This window comes from Homarus americanus, unplaced genomic scaffold, assembly GCF_018991925.1.
Source record: "Homarus americanus isolate GMGI-L3 unplaced genomic scaffold, GMGI_Hamer_2.0 scaffold24523, whole genome shotgun sequence".
NCBI classification, from domain to species: Eukaryota; Metazoa; Arthropoda; class Malacostraca; order Decapoda; family Nephropidae; genus Homarus; species Homarus americanus.
This window is the reverse complement of record NW_024744357.1, coordinates 3677097-3702956: the sequence shown is the minus strand read 5'-3', so window position 1 is coordinate 3702956 and position 25860 is coordinate 3677097. Positions and strand designations below refer to the sequence as shown.

Below are 25860 nucleotides of genomic sequence, written 5' to 3'. Positions count from 1 at the left end.
CTAAACCACTTTGACGTTTATATTTTAATACACTGTTGATTCTCAAATAGACTATATGATGATTAATAATAATGGTAAAAGTAGAAAAGTATTACTTGGGATGTATGACAACTTTATATAAAGTATAACAATGTAGTAGTTTAGTACAATAGTTTGAGCGAGGGGCAGCAGGAACAGCGCGCCTTTTATTGTAAACAACAAAGTTTGGCGGGAAAAATTCTTAGGTGATATTGTGTTACTCTCTGTCCTTATTTTAGCTTCATTTTTATCGTTATATCCCGGTAAGTAATCGAATTGGTGCCATAAAGAGTCATGTAATATATTCCTCACATTGTATTGCTCCGGTGAAGGTAAGATTCTATTTAAGTTAGTAAATGAGAGTCATATAGTCACAGGGTTCTTAAAGGTAAGTCATTGTGGTGTTTGGTGGGGATTGTTTGTTAAGTATTTTACTATATAAGTTCCTAATGTTTATAGTTACTGTGATTGAGTTCATTACCAGACGACGATGAATGCTAGTCTCCTGGATGGTTAAGATGAGAGTTTTAACTTTGAAATAAAACAACCATGGTAAAGGGAAGAATGGCTCACTCATTCACTATTATTATTATATATTTGGTGTATAATATATATGTAAAACACTAGCAAGAGGTATTTTACACATGTTCTAAATGTTTGTGTTGCTTTAATATATGTTCTTATCTTAAACATCTTGGCTTGTTGACCATTCCAATCCCTCTAACTGTCGTCCCATTGCCCTCACTTCATCCCTCTCCAAGATTTTCGAAACTATCTTAAGCTCTCATTTTCCCCGTCACCTTGAACACCTTTATGTTAATTTATAGTAGAGCACTGGTCTTTCTTTGGGTATTAGAAATATGTAAAAAAAAAAGAAAAAAAAAACCAAACCAAACCTAACATAACCTAACCTAGGGTTGCCATGCGTCCGTATTTTCCTGGACATGTCCTCCATTTAGGTCTTGAAATCATCATCTGGAGGTAATTGTTAAAATTCTTCAAAAGTCCGGAATTTCAGCTAACATCATTTTCTCCACGGACAAAAGCATGAAACTGTAATGACGAGAGAAAGAGAAGGTACTTTAACGGGCTGTTTGGTGGATTCGGCATCCTGTGTACCGCCGGCAAGACCGTGGGCTCATAACACTTCTCTTGCCCGCGGTGCCCACCGTTTCTGTGTGGATGTCGATCACACTAGAATAACCCGTAAAAGCACATCCTTCTTTCCTCACACAGCCAAACTGTGGAATGCTCTGCCTTCTTCTGTGTTTCCATACTCTTACAATCTGTCCCACTTCAAAAAGCTGGTTTTCCTGCATCTTCGTGGTGTAGATTAATATGATCTTTTTCTCTTCTATTTTTAATTTCTTTTTACTCTTTATTTTTTCACCCCCTAGGCCCTGTAGGGGGTCGATGACCTGTGCCCGGGTGGGCTATTCCCTGTAAAAAAAAAAAGAAGGTTTGAATTAGTATTATCGTTTCGGTCATGCGGTGAATTTTGGTTTAGGTTGGGTTGGAGTTGGTAGGTTAGGTTGAAATTATGTTTTTCTGGTGATTCTTTATGTGTTTTGAATGATTCTGACCTTCAAAAAATAGGTGCATGATCGAAACGATATTTTTACCTCCAGGTTAACGAGTAACTTTAGAAATGTTTTGTATAGCAGTCAACTTCTTTATTAACTCCGGAATATTTCGGAAAATGATGAGGATTTGTTATTTTCGTATTGTAATTGTGGTGATTTTTATCTTTAGGAATGCTAAACATTGTCCACCCAGCAACATGTTCTATGTTTATGAAATAATCCTTTCATAGACCGGAACAAGATAACAGCAACTGCTACTTTGTGTGATTTTAGGAAGTAGATGATCAAACCTAACCTAACCTACCAAATTTAACACAATATATCCTAATCTACCCGCTGTCAGTACTTAATTTTCTTGCAGACGAAATAAAAAAAAACTTGATATGGTTGTGCTCATATCACTAACTTAAGAAAACCTCTCCACAGAAGATAAACACTTTCTTACCAGCTGAGATGGCCAAAAAGTGCACAAGGCTTACAATATGTGTCACATCACTTTATGAGTTTTTCCATGCTAAACAATGCTCTTTGTAAAGGTTTATACATATGTACTGTAAGGGTATTATTATTGTTTCGGTCATCCAGCAAATTTAAGGTAAGTTGCATTTGAGAAGCAGCGCTGTGATCCATTTATTACTATTCCCAAACAACTTATATTGAAGCCTTTTCTCACTCTCTTATAGGTGGTAACCTATAAGTAAAGGCACCATGTCCTCTCCGGGCCGTCGAAGTGCACGCTCAACACCGAGCAAGCAGAGTGACACAAGTGAACTGGTCCCCTTGCCTCCTTCATCACCCGGGTCAGAACTTCTACCACCTACGTCCCCGGCTCCACCACGCTTGCAAAGTACAGTTTTCATGACATTCATGTAATTAGAGTTGAAAATAATTTTTTGTATCCCTGCTGAATACAGTTGTGGAGTAGCAATGCATTCCATCTGAGGTTTGGTTGTTTCCACAACTGAGAAAGTTTCAACTCATACAATAGTGGTGATTAGCTTAGTGTAAAGATAGAAAAATAACCAAATTTTGGAAATGCTCATTTCATGCTTGTTTTTCTCCCTGTGCTTGTACCAGGTTAGCATTATTAGTTCAATGAAACCTCTATTTTAAGGATTATTTGTATATGAAGGTCCGTTATGCTGAGGGTCCATCTGATATGAAACCTCCATCTAACAAACTGTTTAGATCTGAAGAGCTGTTATATCGAGGGACCATTAGATGTGAAACACCCATCTAATGGATTAAGTGGAGAGAGAAGTCCAATATATGGAGGTTTCATTATAAAGGGAGACATTTCTTTTGATATATATAGGATACTGTGGATGATGTAGGTGGGTGTTTTTTACTGGAAGAAAGACTTGACAGCATCTTCAGTTGATGTTAGATGGCAGCTTGTTGGGAAAAGTTTACCTTAAGCCTTAATATTACACATGCTGGGTTCCTTCACATCATATTGGTAATGCTCCTTCTAGCCCTTCCTCCTCTCAGGATGAAACTCAGTTGGAAGTGTAGAATTACAGAGTCCTTTGTCCTTCCCCCTCCTGTAAGCTCCATCATAAATCAGAGTTATGTTGTTCCTGTACTGTACAAACATAATAATTTATTCTATCATCCAGTGCATGTTCTTTAATCACTGTTATTTTGTTGGTTTTTAGTATATATTGTTTTGGTTTAATTGATAATGTATACTCATATTTTTTATAGCTCTTCATGAAATGGATTTAAGCTCTCCTTTGAACTATGGAACACCCAGCAGTGTCGGATCATCAGTACGTACTCCTCGTTCTGGTGTCCGAGGAACACCTATCCGTCATCGATCTGATATCCGTTCTGATCGTCGTATCAGACAGGTGAGTCTTTTGTATTTGGAGAAGTGTCACAGTGCTTGAGCTTGTGTGTTTGACTTCCTTCATCTTCCATCATTTTTCTCCTTCACCCTTGAGAGGCCAGTGTTTGAAGGGTCAGTGCTTCATTGGCTGACACATAAACATATAAAGGAGGAAACTGCAGCAGGCCTATTGGCCCATACTGGGCAGTCCCATTTACACCCAACTCCTATTGCTCATATATCCATCCAACCTATGTTTGAAGCTATCCAGTGTATTCGGAGTTTATGATAATGTTTGGTAACGTGTTCCATCAGTCCACTACTCTTTTATTTTCAAACCAATGCTTCCCTATTTCGTGCCTAAATCTAAATTTGTCTAATTTAAAACCATTGTTACCAGTTCGCTCTTGGTTGGGTAGTTTAGTACCTTTGTTTAGCCCTGACTTCCATTTATACCTCAATCATATCGCCCTCACTCTCGTCTCTCGAGTGCAAATTAAGATGCTTTAACCTGTCTCTGTACCGAGGTTCCTAATGCCCGGGATTAGTCTTTTCATTCTCTGAATTCTTTCTAGGATTCTATATCCATTCTGTAGTACGGTGACCAGAATTTAACTGCGCACCTCAGTGAGCTCCCCGCTGCTAAGATACAGTTTTAGGATGACCTTCTAGTCTTGTAACTAACACTCTTTTGTATGAACCAAAATACTTTATTAGCTTTGTTTCGAGCAAATACACATTGTTTACCTGGCTTAAGATTCCTACTTATCATTACTCCTAAATCTTTTCACATTTGGATTTCTCTATAACATCGTTGTTCATCTGATATCTGGTTTCTCTGTTTACATCTCCTAGACTAAGTACAGTAATATCTCCATTAGACGGAATCCTCAAACCCGAAGTCTCCGATAGCTGAATTGAAATTGCTCGAAAATCATTCCCAAAATTGGAATTTTCCCAAAAATTCCTGCTTTAGGAACAAATTTTCCGGAGGTTGAAGGTCGAGAGAATTTTTGAAAATGTCTTAAATAAAGATGAAAGTTAAAGTATTTTTTTTTTGGGTGGGGACTTGACCTGACCTGACTCAATGTCAGGTGGAGATAGGGTGAGGATTAGTGGTCTCATATTACTGACCTGCTGATGGAATGTCAAGTCACCCTTTCTTGGGTGGGGGATTAGTGGGTCTCATGACCTGAAGTTGTCTTGAATAAACACAAAACCTAAAGTATTTTTAGGGAGATTGTGATAAGTATAAGTATAAATGAGCAAAGTTGTATCCCTTCAACATTACATTACATAACATATTAAAATATGGAGTGAGAAAGCAGAAAGGTGTGGGTGATTAGAGATATCGAGTGGAAAGAAGTGGTAACATGCATCAGTGTTGCCAAGTGAAAAGCTCCTCAACAGCTGATCTTTTAATTTGCCTCCATGCAGTCACACAACAAGACCCTCACTGGATGCTTGTTGTCTTAATTCCGTGTGTGTGTGTGTGTGTTGAGCTTGCCAAGCACATTGTAGGATTTGAAGAAGTTGATGAAGAGTTTGTTCAGGAGTCAGGTGGTGAGGTGACATGCCAAGACACTTACACAGCACACACATTAACAGCACTACTAAACCATTGTCTTATAACATTTTACATTATAATTTCTATTTTAAAATTAATTGATACATGATGGCTCGACAGGGCTACTTTTGCACTTAGACAACTGATCAATGAATAAACCAGGGCATATTGAGACTCATTATACATTAGTGATGTCACAAAGCTTTGAAACTGCAACCACATAAATTATCACAACCTGTACTTGCCAACAGTGCATAACATAGATGTAACCATATAACCCTTAATTAATCACAGGATTATCATAACAATCGACCAAAATTAAAAGCACCTACACCAAAAATCGGACTCTCCCCTTAAATTCTCGGCTGTGAAAACTGTTGAAAAAAATCTGTTCAGATTATTGCTCATTTCTCCGTTGTTATCAGTTAGCTCGCCGGTGTCTGACTGTATTGGTCCAATCTTGTCTCATATTTAGTGTGATACATTTGGTCATTCTGAAATTTATTTTACATATTGACAATATATAGTGCAGTGCAGTGTTGATTTAAAGAAAATAATCTTGAATTACACCTAGTGAACTTAAAATTTTATGGGTGAAATGACGACATGAAGCATGGGGTGATTTCTCTTCCACCCCCACTTCCTTCTCTTCTCCCTTCTCCTCCACCCCCACTTCTAATTCCCATCATCATCATCATCATCAACCAGGAGCCTTCTACATACACACCTAAAAGTAAGTGTACTTTACTGCATTTATTTTTACTTTGTATGTAATTTTCGGTGAGTTGGAACCAATTACCCAAAATCCCATTAATACAATGGTTTTGGTTAACGAACGATCTTCTGGAACGAATTGTGTTCATTAACCGAGGGACCACTGTAGTTGGTTGGTCACCAATTTAATTTTTCACTCCTGCAGACTACATCATCCGGGGACCTGCCATGTTATCTATGAGTCTGCATGTTAAACTTAAGAAAGATAAAACTTTCATGTTTACCAAAACTGAAAAGGAAAAATATAAAAGTTGGATTCAAAGAATATATAAAATCTTTCAAAGTAATTTGAAAAGTTGCAAGTGTAAAAAAATATTATTACAGTACAGTAGTAGTAGTCTAACCTATTCAATGTGGCTGGTCTCAATTTCAAGTTTACCCACGATATGGAACTTTTAATACCTACCGGGTTTCCGTTCTGTATAGTATATGGCATGTCTGCAGGCATCTGCCAAAGGCATTTACACTTGTAGCATGCCCACATTGAATAACTGCTTTCAAAACTAAACTACCGTATTTCATGAACCTATTAATACAATGATCATCCTTCAGGTGAACATCTCCACGGACCCTGCCAGTGAGTCTAATGCCGAGGGAGCCGCTGCTACATCAGCTCCACCTGGGGGCTCAGCACAGACAGAGGGACCACAAGGGCCCCAGCTGGTCATCTGGGGTACAGATGTTGTTGTTTCGGAGTGTAAGGATAAGTTTAAGGCTTTTGTTCTACGCTTTGTGGAGCCAGATGTAGGAAATGATGAACGAGTTGAGGGCATGAACACCGATGAACCACTGTATCTGCAGAAGTTGGAGGAGGTAAGTTACACCCCAATACATGTAGTACAATTTTATTGTTAGGGATTTTTTATTGACAAATACTGTTCATAAGAGTGAATATCCATCTACTGTACTCTGTAGTTATACCTGGATCTTTTTTTCTTTTTCTTTCTTATTATTCTGGCCAGTAGTTGAAGCCACTTACTGTAAAGTTTGTTTAAGGTTTTGGGGATTTACCCTTAAATCTTAGCTTTTAACAAGTATACAGGAGACATTTCACAGTCTTTCCCTCCTCTTATGAGTACAGTACGCCCTGATAATTCGCGGATTTTTATTTCGTGGTCCTCTATTATTCGCGGATGGCACCCTGGATGTACCCAAGAATGTCTGCGGGTAGGTTTAAAGTTGCCGGCATTTTCGCGGCCGGTACTGGGAGACATTCGTTCTAGAGACAGTAATTTCCTTTTCCCTGTATGGTATATATTTGTGTGTGTGTGCAGACACTACACACACAAAACATATACAAATAAATAATAATGGGAAAATACTCTCACAAATAATCAGAAACAATGTATATTAATACGCAATGTTGAGTCTACCCTCAAGTCCACTCCGTGCTTTGTTATTAATAAAGCACGGGGTAGACTTAACATTTTTAATATACCGTACATTTGTTTCTGATTATTTGTGAGAGGATTTTTCCATTATAATTTATTTGTATGTGTTTTGTGTGTAGTGTCTACACGCACATATGCCCACGTGTTCGTGACAGGTGCGAGCAAATTAATCATAGTCCAGGCATTCTGGAACGCGTCTGACAATCAATGGTATGACGTGTACAGGCCTGCATTGAGGCAGAAGGGGGCAACTTTGACCATTTCCTTTAGGTTGTAACAAAGAGGGATCACACTGTAGAGATCCATGAATAAATGATTACAAAAACCTATGGGGGTTTCACTGTAAATTCACTCATTAATACAACATCTTAAATGTATTGTAATATGGAAACTGCAGAATCTGACATTTTACCATAGAGACATTGTGGTTTAGAATTATCCAAGGATTTCTACCTCCAATTTAATGTACTCTTTGCTGAATCACCCTCTATACAATACAGGTAAAAGAAATAATTGTCCTAAGGGGAAACACATAAAGGGAATATACATTTCTTTCTACACAAGTAACACCCACACACACACACACCGAAAAGCAAATGTTATTCGCGGCTATTTTGAGAACCTAACCCCCGCGAATTTGAAGGGCCTACTGTACAGTATTTGACTGAGCAGAAATTGGACTTAGCAATTATTACCGTAGTATATGTTAAGTAAAACATCACTGAATTGTCACTTACAGTATATGGTTGGTGAAATAAAGCATAGACTGCATCATACATATATGTCAAGTAAAGTAAACATCACCAGGTTATGTCAGGTGCCACCATTTATTGTTAAGTTAATGCATTAATAATCCAGGAGTCTTGTAGGTCTGTATTATCCAATTTTTCTTATTTTGAAATGAAGATGTTAAGGGCTTACATATATTTCAGATACACACTTTGGAGGAGCCTTTCCTCAACATCAACTGTTCTCACCTCCACCAGTATGACTCAGACCTGTACCGCCAGCTGGTCTGCTACCCTCAGGAAGTATGTACCACGTAAAGTACTAAAAATTTTACCATAATTGTTACAAAGTAAAATATATATCCCTAAGTCCTAAGATGATTTCACCTACCAGCCAATTGCAATCATAGTTAATAAGAATTACAACCTTTGAACCATGTAGAATTTATGGTTTTGGTTTAGGCTATGAGGATTACTTGTACTGTACATAATAACTCTTTAACTTCTTGCTAATGTATTTATATTCCTTGCTGAACATTACCCCAAAATCTTCCACTGATTACAGCTCACCAGTATTCACACTTACACAGCAAATGGACAAACTTTTTAAGACACATTTTAGCGATGTGGGGACTAGTTTTGTGATCAGGCAGCATCTATGATTTCTTTTGTTTTCTGCTGCTGTTATTTTGAAAATTCCTTCAATTTAACTACAATATACTACTTTTATTATTATCATCATCATTATTATTATTATCAATAGTATCATCATCCTACTAATATGTTGGTTTTGTTTATAGGTAATCCCCACATTTGACATGGCTATCAATGAGATGTTCTTTGAGCGTTACCCGGATACTATTCTGGAACACCAGATCCAAGTGCGGCCCTTCAATGCTGATAAGACCAAGAACATGCGTGCGCTGAATCCTGAAGGTTGGTATACTGTTCTCCATAGTGTTGTACAGTACAGTACAGGAGTAGAGAGACACAGAGCACTGTTGTTGAACAAGGGAAGGTGTGTTAGGTGAGGTACAAGAAAGGGATGTGTGGCAATGAACAAGAAGAGGGAGTTATAGTGGAGTACTCGATACAATAAAAGGCATGCATGGAAGTGTTGGGTTATATAAGGTTAGGGAAGTATTGAGGTAATATATATACCAATTACAAGTAGGACTTGTAGACCCATATACAGCTTTGGTGGGATGGAAAGTCAATGCTGTATCCTGCCTGCTATAATTAATTGTACACAATAATCCTTAAATAGCAGGTAAGGATTCCCTAATGGAAAGCTATAAATGTTAACAGATGAGTTTGGAAGTGTGTGTGTGTGTGTGTACTCGGTAAAAGTTAACCCTTTTAATGAAGATACCCCCCACACACACACACACACACACACACACACACTTCCATTAAAAAAATATTCACTCCTTGAACCTTCCGAGTTCCCCCTAAAAAAGTTGTGACAATTCTTTAAATAATGTCTGGCAAGGGATAAAAGGGATTGACTAAAGGTGGTATTGAATGTTGTGTGAACCAACAGTGAAACACCAGAAAGGTATCTTAAGGCCTTTTGTGGATAAGAAAGGCCATCACATCCATTATAAATGTGAGAGTGAATGAATAACAATGACATCTGTGTTTTCTCTTTGTACTGTTCAATGCTGTAGGATAGCTGAAAAAGGCTTGCAAGGCTTGAGGGGCTAAACTCCAAAACAGTACTCACTTATTGTAACTGTTACAAACGGTTTCCACTCCTGAGGACGTTCGTAAGTTGGAACATATGCTATATGCATACCGTACCTACAAAACAAGGTTTAAAATTCCACTAAATCATAACCTAAGTCCTTATATACATCTAAAATCACTTAATTTAAGACAAAAGAAGAAATGGAATGACAAAATACAGTAAATGAAAGTAAAAAATAAGTCATCAGGTAAATAAAATACTGTAAATTTCAAGTTTAACCCCATTCATATTGGCAGATGTAACTTAACTGTCTCAAAATTAAATAATAATAAAGATATAAATTCCTCCAAAACCTGTTGGAATCGTAAGTTTGAATACTTCATGCAACGGGGATGAGCTGCAATATTTATTGCCATGATAAACAATAAAATAAATAAATAGCATATCATAAAATACAATAGTAAATTTTATGTAAAAAAATCTCCTTCCACACTCAAACCATTGTATAGTTTGGGACATTTCTATTTCATTCTATTCATTTATTTATTTATTTGTTTATTATTTTTGTTGTGTGTGTCTGTTTATATTCCTCGGGCAGGATTCTCTGTGTTGTCTTCACCGTGCTGAATATATTTTTATATTTCAGACATCGACCAACTCATCACCATCTCCGGTATGGTCATTCGCACATCGAACATCATACCAGAGATGCGCGAGGCGTTCTTCCGTTGCCATGTCTGTTCCTTCACAATCACCGTTGAGATTGACCGCGGCCGTATTGCTGAGCCAACCTTGTGCACATTCTGTAACACAACCCACACCTTCACATTAATTCACAATCGCTCACAGTTTTCTGACAAACAGATGATCAAACTGCAAGAGAGTCCAGGTATGTGGGGGTTATCACATATCATTAGATGCTTTAGTCATAAACTCACCAATATTCAGTTCATTGTGTCTGCATATTGCTGTGTTGTTGATGTCAGAGCCAGGTGAGAACATCTTGCTGTGTGTTTAATGTAAGAAGAGTTCTCATCTGGAAGTTTGTCTGTGATTGTACATTTGACAATATTTTTTTAATACTTTTACCACCAGCTTTAGGTCACATTAGTTGTACACTTGATTCTCCCTAAATATAACAGCCTTAGGGAACCAAATATTGATAATCCTCTCTATTCTTATCTTTTGATCCACAACAGACGACATGCCCCCTGGCCAAACACCTCACACTGTGCTCGTCTATGCCCACAATGACCTCGTTGATGCTGTCCAGCCTGGTGATCGCGTCACTGTCACTGGTATCTACAGAGCTACCCCCATGCGGTTGAATCCTCGAATGCGTAATCTGAAGAGCGTTTACAAGACACACATAGATGTTGTTCATTTCCGGAAAGTGGACAACAAAAGACTTCACGGGCAGGAAGAAGGGTGAGTACTGAACCTAAACTTGTGAGTTGTTAAGGTTCATGACACACCCTAAAGAAGAAGTCTCCTCGGTGTCAAAGATACAGGCTGACCCTGCAAATTCATGTCTCAGAAATCTGTTTTTTCTGTAAATCTGTGCATTTTCATGTGGGCTTCCCAATTGCGGTGTTTGTTGCTAGTCTGTGCCCGTTTTAGACAAATAATTTCTATTGAAATTTAAACGCTCATGAAAATGCACAAATTTGTGGGAAAATGGACTTCTTTCACACTTGTTCCACTATATAAACGACATGGCTTAGAAATAAAGAAAATATAATATACAGTAGAACCTCGATAAATCGGACAAATTGGGGCAGACCCCAGTCCGAAAAATGCGAAAGTCCCCAAAAAGCGAATATATGGGGCGGGGCAGAATTTGAAATAACACTGCTTATCTTAACTGTTTAAAGAAAATCAATTGTTGTTATGTTATTACTGCATTTCAACAACCAAGGCCTTTAAGTATATAACACGGTTATTAAAAGAATATTACATCAATAAAAAAAAATGAAACAGAACATATAAATCTGGTTGTCAACGAGGTGATTGCTTTTTACTGTAAAGTGTTAGATGTAAGTAAACACAGAATTTGTCTTAAGACCATAAGAATGGAGGAAACTGCAGCGGGCCTATTGGCTCATACTGGGCAGTCCCGTTTACACCCAACCCCTATTGCTCATATATCCACTGAACCTATGTTTGTAGCTATCCAGCGTATTCGAGTTAATGATGATATTTGGTAACTTGATTCACTTGTCTACTACTCTATTTCCAAACCAATGTTTACCTATTTAGCGCCTAAATCTGAATTTGTCTAATTTAAAACCATTGTTACGAGTTCGCTCCTGGTTGGATAGTTTGAGTACCTTTGTAATGTTCCCTTTGTTAACCCCCGACTTCCATTTATACACCTCTATCATATTGCCCCTCACTCTACGTCTCTCAAGGTAGTGCAAATTAAGATGCGTTAACCTGTCTCTGTACTCAAGGTTCCTAATGCCCGGGATTAGTCTTGTCATTCTCCTCTGAATTCTTTCCAAGGATTCTAAATCCATTCTGTAATATGGTAACCAGAATTGTACTGCGTAGTCCAAGTGAAGTCTCATAACGCAAGATATAGTTTTAGGATGATCTCGCTAGTCTTGTAACTAACACTCCTTTGTATGAACCCAAGTACTTTATTTGCCTTGTTTCGAGCAAATACACATTGTTTACTTGGCTTAAGATTCCTACTTATCATTACTCCTAAATCTTTCTTGCAGTCAGATTTCTCAATAACATCTTTGTTCATCTGGTATTTGGTTTCCCTGTTTACATCTCCTATACTGAGTACTTTACATCTGTGCCTTTTTTAAACTTGGTCACAGTGGGATACCAATTAGCACAAATTTGTGAGGTCAGCTTGTATTTGAAGACCTCCATGGTTTTCTTACCACAAGAGGGCTCTTAGATGGTCTTTTGAACCCATATTGGTAACAAAGGGTGAAAGCAAATTCAAGAATGAAGGGTCTGCAATCAAGGGAGTGCAGGCCTTGAGAGGTGCCAAAGAGCTACACATACTTCCCAGACTATCTGTGTAACCCAACCTGACTCAACATGTACTGCAAGAAAATTTGGGCAAACTTTGGCCACAAGTTCTGAATTAATTTATGGTATATTGATGAAAGTTTAGTGTGTGTGTGTGTGTCACAAACACACCTAATCTGGTTGGAATTCACAGCTGCAATATAACCAATTTTTTATACTCTATAATACAATATATGAAAACTTGACATAGGATGTTGTATATATTTTTTCATCATATGTATGTTATTGGATAGTTGAGTCTTTCAAGTTTTACAGGTAATTTTTTTATGGTTAGTCAAATGCTGTAATTGGAATTGAGCAGTTTGCTCTGGCAGTATTGGGGATAGCTTCAGGCTCTTACATATGTGACTTTAATTTTAACTCTTAGTAGCTGACCTTTTCCTCATTAGTAAATCATGGTATTGATATACATTTTCAACAGAGAAACCCCACGCTTCCCAGCTGAGCGAATTGAATTGTTGAAAGAACTGTCCCATAAGCCTGATATCTATGAACGTCTGGCTCGTGCAATTGCTCCCTCCATCTATGAAAATGAAGACATCAAGAAAGGTATCTTGCTGCAACTGTTTGGTGGCACGAGGAAAGACTTCACAAATGCTGGCCGAGGACATTTCAGGTAATTAATTTATTTATTTATTTTAGTTCATTGCGATGTATTAGTGGGGTTTTGTTACTTCCTCCCCTTCCCTCCCATATTTATATCATAATGAGATTAGGAAAAGAAATTGGTAATCATTAACGATACAGTAATCAGAACTGCAACACATGTCTCATTCATTACTTTTGGTTGCAACCATAAAATTAATGCATTTTAGATTGGTTTACAATGGTTCTGATATTTAGAGCAATTATGTGTGGAGAACCTTTGGCTTTACCCTTCAAACTGTATGCTAGAGAAACTTAGTAGGATATAAAGATGGAATATAAAATTTTTAATCATTTGGTCCTGCGGTGGTCATTTTCTCAACGTTTTTTTTAATTTACAGGTCTGAGGTGAATATTCTTCTGTGTGGTGACCCTGGTACATCAAAGTCCCAGCTGTTGCAGTATGTGTACAACCTGGTGCCTCGGTCACAGTACACCAGCGGCAAGGGTTCTTCGGCTGTTGGTCTGACAGCGTACATCACCAAAGATCCAGAAAGCCGCCAGTTGGTGTTGCAGACGGGTGCTCTTGTGCTGGCTGACAATGGTGTATGCTGTATTGATGAATTTGACAAGATGAGTGACTCCACGAGGTAAGTCTCTCTAGGTCACTAGTCATATGGACCTCAGCCTTTACCATTCGGATTGGACTCCAGTCTTAATGGGCCCAAGTCGTAATGCTAACTTTTGGTTAGGTTGGGTCCCAATAAACCTTTAAGCTCTAAATGGCAGTACTTTGTGGGGAAGGGAATAAGTGTACAGTACAGGGAGAAATAGTATGATGGGATGATTGAAGTGAGTAGCATCAAATGATTTGAGACATGAACTTGCTGCTTGTATTTGATACTGGTGTGATGTATGAGGCAACATGGGTAAACCAGATAGAAAACTGGGACAACTTTACAACACATTGGTACGCAGAAGAATAGATGACAGCATATGTGGAAAGAACTGTTGCTTATGACTGGTCAGCCTACATTGGAGTGGTAAAGATTTGCAATTATTATTTTAATACAGTATTAGTATTCTTAATGCAGACCTGAGAATGAATGGAAAGAGTTGATGACTTAGTACAGATTGCCAATGATAGAAGTTCATGAAGGAGAGACTGCAACTGTCTTACAGTCATTATTGAGAAATGGTGAATTAGATGTGTAAATCCTATTTCATATTTATTTCAAACAAACTGAGAAAGTATTGAATTTCAAGTGATTTGTCATCTTTGTAATGTAAAAAAAATTTAACTGCTATTTTTATTTTGTCTACTGTTGAAGGGGTTCTATTCTTCCTATTGTCAAGTCATAAAATACAAAATATAAAATTATGTTATCTTGGTTTGCAGATCAGTGCTTCATGAAGTGATGGAACAGCAGACTCTCAGTATTGCTAAGGCAGGAATCATCTGTCAGCTTAATGCTAGAACATCTGTCTTGGCTGCTGCCAACCCTGTTGAGTCACAGTGGAACAAGAACAAGACCATCATAGACAACATAGAACTTCCTCACACCCTCCTCTCACGTTTTGACCTCATCTTCCTCATCTTGGATCCCCAAGATGAGCTGTATGATCGTCGACTGGCACGCCATCTTGTATCTCTGTATTATCGCTCAGAGGCTATGAGTGAGGAAGAAATGTTGGACATGGGTATTCTCAGAGATTACTTGGCATATGCTCGAGAATATGTCCACCCAAAGCTTTCTGAAGACGCTTCACAGCGCCTTATCTCAGCATATGTTGACATGCGTAAGGTAGGCAGTGGCCGCGGACAGGTGACTGCCTATCCTCGTCAGCTAGAGTCTCTGATCCGGTTGGCTGAGGCACATGCTAAAGTCCGTCTGTCTTACATGGTGGAGGTGGCTGATGTGGAGGAAGCATGGAGGTGTGTACAGTATTTATTTGGTCATTATATCCAGTGCTGTATATAGGGATTTATTTTATTTTTTATTTTTTTTCCAGTCGAAATATCTTAATTGCAAAATTTCTTTTAACATAATATTATTTTACATTTATAGATTACATCGTGAGGCCCTCAAGCAGTCTGCCACTGACCCAATGTCTGGCAAGATTGATGTCAGCATTCTGACAACTGGCATGAGTTCTGCAGCTCGCAAACGACGTGTTGAACTTGCTCAGTCTCTCAAAAAGTTGATTCTGACTAAGGGCAAGGTGATGACCCTCAACTTCCAGAAGATGTTCCAAGAAATGAAAGAATCATCAGACTTGGTAAGTTACAAAAAAAGTTTTCCATTTCTAATAAATAAATGGTTGGAAATAGCTAATGACCCAGTTTACCTAATCATATATATTGTTTGTAGTGTGACTTACTATTGTTGGTTCAGATTTTCCTCTGATTAGCTGAGTGAGTTATGGGATGAAAAAAAAAGAGAGAGCAAAGTTTCCAGGATTTAGTTTCACAACACATTTCCAAAACAGCTCTTGTTACATACTGTGAAAATGTTTCCACAATGACAAAATTTTATGGGCTAGTCTTCAGTCCATGGAATCTCTCAAAACAGTGAATAGATATCTTAAAATAAAGATATCTATTCACTGATACAGTGATATATCCATTAGTCTGAACATTTCGTGCAGAGTTTTCCAGGTAATGAGACGAACCGTATTTTCATTAAAATATTACATCGCAAGTATATTTTACCTTAACTGTGACTGAATGAATATATTCTCAGAAATAATTATGGAAATGTAATATTTTGGCTGAAATGATATACATATTACAGTGGAAAGTGGGATAAAATCATGACGAAAACAATGACTTTCGCTTTCTTTCGTTGTTCAAAAGATTTTACCGTAATTGCTTTTCGAATGGTTTTCAGTTAAAAAACTGTTGTACCGTACTGTATTACAATAATATTCTATCCTATCATTAGCCTGATAATCCCACAATGTAATATTTTTGCAGAAATGACGTACGTATTGCAGTGGAAAGTGGGATAAAATTGTGACAAAACAATGACTTTCGCTTCCTTTCGTTCAAAAGATGTTACCGTAATCGCTTTTCGAATGGTTTTCAGTTAAAAAACTGCTGCATCACAAGTGAATTAGGATATAATAGTATTGTAATATAACAGTTTTTCTTACTGCAAACCATTCGAAAAGCGATTACGGTAACATCTTTTGAACGAAAGAAAGCGAAAGTCATTGCTTTCGTCACTTACCACTGTAATACGTATGTCATTTCAGCAAAAATATTACATTTCCATATTCTCAGAAATAAATAGTAGTTTTGCTGAAATGTAATGTATTTCAATGTAAATTAGGATAAACTACATGAAAACAAAAGACTTTACCTAACCTTCCGATGTTCAAGATATGTTACTCGTTTTTTTTAATAGCTTTCCGTTAAAATACTGTTATATTAGTGATATTCTATTCATACTGTGCTTGATATAATACATTCACGGAAATGTAATATTTTTGCAACTACAATGCTGATGTCAACACAAGCGTGGTTACAGCGAGACTGACTGAGTGATGGAGAGCTATGCGTGTGTGTGTGTGAGGTTGCGGGAGCGGGTGGTGTCCCGTGTGAGGTGCCGCGTGCGAGTTTAATGGCGCGCGATTTGAATGTACTTCAATGTACAGAATATTCCTCCGGCGGGGCAATCCGCGTATTTGCAAATCCGTGTATGCTAAACCCGCGTATGTTAAGGGCCGATTGTATAATGGTGGGGACTCCATTCTCTTATTAAAAGAAATGTAAGATATAGTGATACCGATCAATAGAATAAGTTCTAATTAGTTGGAAACACCATTATTTACCCAAAATAATCTTGAATAGTTTATCCAAAAGTTTGGTTCAATAAATATATTTATAAAAAAAAACATTATATGATGCAGGTGTGCTAGGCATAAATGGAGCTGTGTGTCACACTGAAGACAGTGGAATGTTCCACCAGCACTGGGGAAAGTTTTCCCCGAGTTTAAACTCGACTTCTCACATGGAGCTATATTTATTTAAACAAACACCTCTGTACATTAAACAAAATATATATACTCCTGTATACTGTATATATTATACAGTACTCACCAGCCGATGCTGTCGTCTTGCACCTACAGTAAGCTCAATGTAATATGTAATTAATCACTTTTTACGTCTTAACACTTGGATTGGAGGTGGTCTAAATGTAATGACCTGATGCAATGTCAGGTCACCCTTTGTTGGGGTGGGGGGGACCTGAAGAATGATGTCTTGAATAAAGACTAAAGCTAAGATGCTCCAGTGTTTCCCATTTCCTGTACATATGGTACAATACTTCCATACTGACTGTATAGTACACTACAGGAATACCTCACTATTCGCTTACCCACAATTGATATTTTAACACCCTATTCAATATTCTTAAAGCATACCCCGCTTATTCGCAAATGAAAAATTACGATACCCTACAATACAGTATGTACAGGTATTTCAAACCGGGTGGGCTAGCTGAAGCTTTCATATTCCGACATAAGGCCCATTTAACACATGTGTGATTTAGAAATTAATGAAGTTCAATGGGAGTGTGGTGGTGGTGGGTATTGTGAGGTAATGGTGGCTGATGGTCATAGGAGTGTGGTTGTAGAGGTTTTTTTTTTTCCTTGTAAATTAATCTTATTATATGTTTTGCTTGTTTATTTTACTTTTATCTCCTATTTCTAATTGTTTCAAAGTTTTGAAATATTTTCTAATTCAATTTATCAAAGTATTTTTGTTTTCTGTTACTTTTCTCTTAATGCTTGACTATTGTTTATTTATATCTTCAGTACTCACGGTAGCCACCGCCACCACCACCCAGGTATTCTGTCAGAATATACTGTATAACATAACATTAACCTCTTAACCATGTGGTAGTAACATGGCGAGGGCTTGACTCATGAGTTCTATTGTAGTCATTGGTTCAAATTATGAGGGAGAATAAAAGGAGGATGCAGTGGTAATGATAGTATAAAATACATTAAGATATTATTGCAATGAAGTTGAGTAGTTTAGGAACACTTCAACATACACAAACACATGAACCTCTCCTTGGGGTTCACTCAAGACTTGGCCAAATTTACATTAACATCGATACAAATTATAAGAACCACTTGGCCCTACTTCCAGGTTAGCAAAAACAAGTCTTTAAATTTAACAAAAGCAATGTTCAGTAGAAACTACTACAACTCACTGTAACATTCTACAAGAGTGACACTATGAAAATAAGGAATCTTCACCATTTCATTTCATTACCACTTATGGTAATACTGTATAGCACTCTCCAAAAACCCGTCACAAGGCTGATATTTGTGTACCATAATTATTATTACTCAATACTGGGGATACAAGTTACTCTTGGCACACAAACTTATCATGACCCCATGAGCCTTAGTGGTACAGTCTTACCTCTCATTTCTTTTAATATTATACTTGTTAACACTTTACAACACAGGACATGTCGGTATTCATATTTTCATTGAGAATAATATAATTCAGACTGATAGATACAGGATGAATTACAACAGGGCTTACGACAGCTTGGATCCAAACATGCCTTGTTTTCACACTCAGTGAAACTACGACTGGACTCACACTTTGAAGCTGAGTCCAGGCTTCACTGTACACATTGAGTTAGGAAAATTTTTACTATGGGTTTACATTAATTTGTAAGGCTAATACTTATATTCTAATTAGTGTTTGAGTTTGTCATGCATCAATTGAATTGGTCACAAATACTCTACTCAGATTGGTATACCTATTTCTTGTAAAGTCAGCTTTTAGGACCCGGGACGAATTACACACGGCCGTTAGACTTTGGAGAGTTTTTCCTGTGACAGGTTCTGCCAAATGATTAATGAGTTTCTTTAATGCAAAAATGACAGTCACTTCAATACAGTCATCAGATTCTCTGTGGCTGCAAATCAAAGACATCTAACTTCAGTTTTGAATTTATATCTCGTAGCTTCACAAGAGGCAAAAATGGTTATCATAGATTTGGCTGGGCCTTCACATACATCATCTGAGTACAGTTTGCACTGCACTTAGATAGTTGAAGCTTTCAACATATACACACTGAATCTTGAATGCTTCAGCTACTGGTAGGTATTCATCACTTACTGTTACTCATACATGTTTTATCATAATTTTAAATTTACGATACATGGAGAGATTAAGAAATATATAGAAATGGACGGTACCTTTCACACATGAGACGACGGAGCATAATATGAATAAGTGTGGGTATTAATATATTATCAGTGCAACTGTGTCCATGTCGTGGTAGTGGTGGGTGGTGTGAGGTAGTGGTGGCTGGTAGTCATGGGAGTGTGGTGGTGGTGGCTGGTGGTTAAGGGAGTTTGGTGGTGGTGTGAGGTAGTGGTGACTGGTGGTCACGGGAATGTAGTGGACCCTGGTGGTGTGAGGTAGTTCTTAAAGGGAAAATTGTCTTGATATTTGCAGTTTCATTAATCGCGGTGACCTTTAGGAATGCATCCCTTGCGATAATTGGGGTATTCATGTAATCACTTTTTACTTCTTAACACTGTATTCTTGATTGATTGTGTCCTGGTACAGTACTGCAGAACACATAAACAGCAGCCAGCAAGGGGTCATCCTTATACAATGAACTAAGTGCAGCCTGATACAAGGCTTAAAGGGGATAAACTGGAAGATGCATCAGCCTATCACGGGCATCCCATGTAGTCACATGACAATATTAGCCAATTTACTTGAGGGTTTTCCTGCCCACGCAGCTGGTACATGGTGACACAGTAGAGCATGATGCAATTTTTTCGGAACTCCCAGAACATTTATTTACCGATCTGGAATTGAGAGATTTTTTCCAGAAAAATTCCAGCTGTTGGAGAGTTCCAGCTAACAGGCTTTTGTAATGACTCTAGTTGTGGCTAACTTCTAATCAATATTTTGCAGATGATCACACGTGAGATGTTTGAAGATGCCCTCCGTGATCTACAAGATGATGAGTTCCTCACTGTCACTGGCAAGTCCACCATTCGTATCATTCACTGATAACTCAAGAAATGTACGCATTTATAAACTCCAGCCTTCTTCAGTAAATGAGTATAGTGTTTGATGAGGTTACCAATGGTGCACTAGCTTCCTGTCAAGGGAAAGGGATAACTCACTAGCTGCTGAAGGCTACCTGCAGCACCAAAACAGGAAGGGGCTTGTATGAATACTGTAAAAATAAATGTATATTGATGAAAATTACTTGAGCACTTTATATACTAATGGAATTTGAAGTTTTTTTTTTCTCTCACTCCATAAGTTGCTTTGTGGTTTTATACCTTTCGTCACAATATATTGAATGAAAATTATAGACAATTATGGTAATATTTTTGTATAGACTATTGATAAATAAAATTTTGAAAATGGACTCTTTATTAGTACCCCATAAAAGTTTCACATGGAATATTCTCTTAAGATGGTAAACTTTCTCTGCGTGTTGAATGTGCTGGCAGAGTATTCTCAGTGGTGTAGAAGTGAGAGAGATTTCTTACAAGGTACAAAGAATATGTTGTGTTGAGGTGTGATGGTCAATGTGTATTGGTCAGTGCTTAGTGTGCAGTGGTCATTATCTAGTGTGTGGGGGTAATTGTCTCGTGTGTGTGTGGTGGTAATTATCTAGTGCAGTGGTCCCCAACCTGTAGTTCTGAACCATAGTATGGTGCCCTCAAGGGTTTGTTAGAAAATTGTGAATTACTTGGGAATCTTTGTTAGAGTGAGATTAATGAAAATAAGTAATAACTTGATACAAATGTCGTGTACAGGAACTGTGTATTTACCCCAGACCGGGCCCAGAGAGAGAGCCAGCCTTCTCAATGGGGTAAATACACACACGCCCTGTCCAAGAGTACATGTAAAACGTATGTAACTGGTAACAGTTAGACGTGTAAAACTGCAAATAACTGTACAGTATACGAGATGTTTGTTTCTTGAATGTAGATCCAAAGTTTAGGCACCCTCCACTATGGTTTCAATGATACATGTGGCCCAGAGACTACACAGGGTTGGAAACTACTGATCAAATGTGTGTGGTTATTGTCTGTGTTTGTGTGTGTTTTTGTGTAGCGACCCGTGGTGTAATGGCCATGCTTGCCTCGCAAGCAAGCTGACCAAGATTCGATCCCCGGGCGGGGTGAAACTGTGGGTAAGTTTCTTTACGCCATTTGTCTCTGTCTACCCAGCAGTAATTGGGAACCTGGATGTTAATCGATTTGTTCCGGGGTAATGGTTAGCCAGTGCAGTTGGCGATTTGTCCGGTCTTCTCGGACTATTCCTTGACACTGGGTCATGCAGCTCGTTAACTCGGGGTGTGGTTGTTGAGTTGGCGACAGCTTCTATGCCTTAAACAAATTCACGCCTAGGTGGCCCTTGGGACCAGCCATCCTCGTAACACAAGGGGCAACCATTGCAATAATAAACAAGAAAATAATAATTGACCGCTTATTGAAAAAGCATGGCAACTGTAAGACGTTTATGCATTAGGAACATCTTTCTTTATCTATCCTCTACCTCGGGCTCAAACCCAGGAAGTACTAGACAGTGGTACACACTATCTGCTACAGTATACCATTTAAAATGTTATTTTAGGATTAATATGATGCTGAATTCTGTCTAACAACCTCAGCAATTATTAAATTGGTCTTGACAATCGTTTCAGAATCATTAATAGAACAATCAGCTGTTACTGCACATATCCTTGATATAATTCCAACAAATATTGTTTTATCTAAAATCCTCAGCCATGACACATTCTTATCTTATCCTCTTTGAGCTTTACAGTAAGGGAAGTGGAAGGCAGTAGAGAAGTGCTGTCTATAATGACCAGAATCTATACAAGTATGAATAACTGCACCAGGACTGCACTCTAGCGAAGCTGCAATCCTGCCAGAGCTCACCGGAGCGCTGCTCCGGCACCTCTGTTTTGATCAATCAATCAATATCCCTCCCGGGAACTCCCCAACAGGGGGTGGCCATGGCAGAAGTGTCTCCAAGCCATTTTATCCTTGCACACCTCACTTGCTCTCTCAAACACTCTTCCTCCCCTTCCTGCTCTCTTCAACAATCTCTGTAACTCTTTTCTCCCAGGTGGTAATTGGTCTACCCCTCCCAACATTCCCCTCTCTCTTGCTATTATAAACTTTTTTGTCAGCCTATCTTCATGCATCCTCCGCACATGTCCACACCACCTTAGTGTATTCCCCTTCATCCACTCCACCACACCACACTTCATACATAAAGTTACAGTAAGCTCTATATGTTACTATAAATCTATATCAAACAAGCAATCAACTGATTACTGCCTATAGCCTTCACCACGGCCTTCTTAACACGATAATCACTGCCTGGCCGATGAGTGTTATTTTTCAGGTAGTATTTAACATACTCCATGTACTCAGAATTTTTTCAAAGTTCTCACTCTGCATTTCCTGGCCTATCAGAGTCGCCATATCCACTTACCTATCGCCACAGCACAACTGGTCCGCCGTAGGGTGAGGCTGGGTTACGTCACTGTTTGTGAATGTGACGTCATCAACCGTGCATGCGCAGTTATCGTTTCGGCTACTTCTGGTCCGCTACACCGGATCATGTAACAGCAACTATATTGTTGTTTTATATAAAAGACTGATATTATAATTAAATTGAATAGTTAATATAATAATAATTAAGCTATATTATTATTTCAAGTGTAGGACTCTTAATAAACCTGAAAATATTACTTATTCAAAGTAAAAGTAAAAATAGTACAAGCAGTATGTAACTCGACCATGACGACAAGCTACTCTGTTCCCTGTTATCTGATGATCATGGTACACAACAGGTATAAATTGTAATAGCAAGAAAGCATGTTTTGGTCGGCATTATAAAATACCTGGAAAATGCCAGGTATAAAAATGTTTATTATTTATTACAACAACCATGAGATGTACTGAGGGGATAGATATAACAATAAACTTAAGCAATTATATGATAAGCAAGTAATCTCCATGAAACATTATATTGGTTAAAATAAAACAAATTTTTTTTTTAATCGAATTGTTTATTAAGGTACAGTTAAGTTCTGCTGTTAACTGGGAGTAGGAAACTGTTTATCAGACAGTTATTGTCAACAATTTGATGAAGAATAGACTGCGGGGAAAGGCATAAAGATGTCACGAAAAAAAATAGTAGTTTTAATTTTGCTTATCAAGTAAATATCATTAAACTTGATATTATAATGAGTGATGGAGCTATCCACAGTTAAACTCAAAGGTATAAATACCGAGATCCCACAGTTGTCATTATTTTTTTCGTTTGAATAAAAAACTTATCCACGTTCCTGTAAAAGTTTGTAAAGTGCAAGTTTTGGAGCCTTTGATACGGCTCAGCCTGCCCTCATTTTAGCTAAACTTGCGCGATTTGGGGTTAAAGGGAGACTTCTACAATGGATCGCCTCTTACCTCACTGGACGTCAGGCCCGGGTTCGCGTTGAAGGCTCTATATCTTCTGTTCAAGAAATGAACCTCGGCACCCCTCAAGGTGGAGTCCTGAGTCCCACCTTGTTTAACACTCTCATGCACTCCATTGCATCTCTCCCGTGGCCGACAGAAGTTGTTCACTCAGGATATGCCGACGATGTCCTCCTCCAAGCCCCTGACTACCTCAGCATGCAGGAAGCCCTTGATCTGGTCTCCAGAGAGTGTGATTCACTTGGTTTCCTTCTTTCAACTGCGAAAACAAAAGCCATGTGGCACGGTCGTTTTGTACCTCCACCCCTTCTCTTATCAAGAACGCCCTTGGACTGGGTTAATGAGACAAAATACCTGGGTGTGTGTGTAACTCGCACACGTTGTCAGATCCCTGAAGTCTGCTATCTTCGAGACATGTGCTTTCGGCATCTCGCTCCCCTCTCTACCATGTGCAGGGGTTCCCTTGGTGCCACCATCCCTGTACTTCTCACCATGTACGAGTCCTTTGTCCATTCCTGTGTCGACTACGCCGCCCCTGCCCTCGTCAACATTAGTCGGACTGTTGTCAACCGTCTCGAAGTTATCCAGAGGAAAGCTGCTCGTATCATCCTTGGGGCTCCTCAGTGGACACGCTCTACTTCTCTATATGCCGAACTTGGTCTTTCCCCCTTACAGGATCGTGTCCAGGAGTTTTACCTAAAAACTGCCGTTTCCATTCGACGGGATCCTCAGGGCAATTATGTCCAAGCCAACTTGACTCCTGCTGTCCAAGGCCGACCTCAGATTACAGATTGCCCAGGAGGGGCTAGTTTATTGGGCACCCCCTTACATCCTGTGCAAGGTGAAGCGCAGAAGCGTTTACAGTGCCCAACTGGGAAGCATGCGGAGTTCATGCTTGCCCTTATGACCCATGCATTAAGGGCGTAAAAGGCCTGAAGGGTCATGGGTTTTGTCAGCAAGTTACATAAAGTGACAATGATGAGTGTGTGGGGGGAAAATTCCCGGTACAATTTATCTGTTTATGGCAAAGTGTAGCAGGTCCCTAATAATGTCAAGTGCCAGGCCTGTCACTAGGAGGACGGATATCTGGTCAGGGAGGGAAGAGGTGCCACCCCTGTAGGGGGAGGTCATAGGGCAGATGAGGATGTGGTGAAAGAGGGTGTGAGAGTCTGTTGACCACAAAGTTTACAAACAGTGCGGCCAGGCTCAGGGTTGCCAATGTACTAGGCGTGGCGAAGTACAGTGGGGGTGGAGGTGATATGGTGTGGTGGGGCAGGTACAGTAGGGGTGGAGGGAGGCACATAGGCATTGACAACATTGAGGGACACACCTTTTAGTGTGATTGTGAAGGTGTGTTCGTCGACATGTCGGTGGGGTACAGGTAGCCGGGGGTGGTGTCCTCAGGTCCAGGTAGCCCTGGTGGAGACAGCTCAGACACGGGCGCGGCTTGCGGTGGGTGGTGGACAGGTTGAGGCACCAAGTGTTGTGAGGATGGGGCAGGACTTCGCTCGGGGGCAGCAGGACACACCAGGGCAGACCCGGTAGGCACTACACCAGTAGTGAAGGCCGCCGGCGGTGGAGTAGGCCGTGAGCAGGGGGGGGCTCACAGGGGGACCAACAGCTTGTGTCAAACCAGCAGAGAGGAGTGACTGGGTGGCAACAGAGGGCAGGAGTAGGTGGGAGATGGTGGTACAGAGTGTAGCGAAGAGTTTTTCAATACGGTTGGTAAATTCTTGGAAGAGGGATATGATCTGTGTCATGTCACTGGCGGGGGGTTGTGGGGGGGCACCGGTGGGAGCGCAAGGCCTGACAGCCTCAGAGTAGAGACGGGGAGGAGGCCCAGTAGTAGTTGAGTTAGGAGACGGCCGGGACTGCTGTGTTGTAGCCAGATGAGGCCAGGCAGAGGCAGGTGTTGTTGAAGAAGGCGTTGCTGGAGACACAGGGTACACAGGGGGGTGTGGCCCGGAAGACTGGGGGGGGGCGTTGTGGTAGACTTGGCCTTCGGGGAGGCTTTTCCCCTGGGACAGACGGGCGATTGGGGCATTGCCGTGAGTCAGCATTGTGCCGGCCGCCACAGTTACAACATCTGGGATTAATTACATAGCCCACCCCACCACTATTAAGGTGGTCTTTGAT

At 39.4% G+C, this 25860-nt stretch overlaps 1 protein-coding gene across 2 annotated transcripts; it reads left to right on the top strand.

The window, feature by feature from the left end:
* Nucleotides 1–170: 170 nt before the first annotated feature.
* LOC121877772 (DNA replication licensing factor MCM4-like) lies at nucleotides 171–20646 on the top strand. Of its 2 annotated transcripts, none has more exons than XM_042383633.1 (13): nucleotides 171–224; nucleotides 2285–2448; nucleotides 3309–3454; nucleotides 6326–6586; nucleotides 8097–8195; nucleotides 8693–8828; nucleotides 10229–10471; nucleotides 10782–11010; nucleotides 13055–13249; nucleotides 13620–13868; nucleotides 14618–15154; nucleotides 15288–15498; nucleotides 20183–20646. In XM_042383633.1, the coding sequence occupies exons 2-13, from the start codon at nucleotides 2310–2312 to the stop codon at nucleotides 20279–20281; spliced, it is 2544 nt and encodes an 847-aa protein (XP_042239567.1). In that variant the 5' UTR covers nucleotides 171–224; nucleotides 2285–2309; the 3' UTR covers nucleotides 20282–20646. The 2 variants fall into 2 exon arrangements, with proteins under 2 accessions (XP_042239567.1, XP_042239566.1); XM_042383632.1 differs by having other exon boundaries at nucleotides 182–281.
* Nucleotides 20647–25860: the final 5214 nt, after the last annotated feature.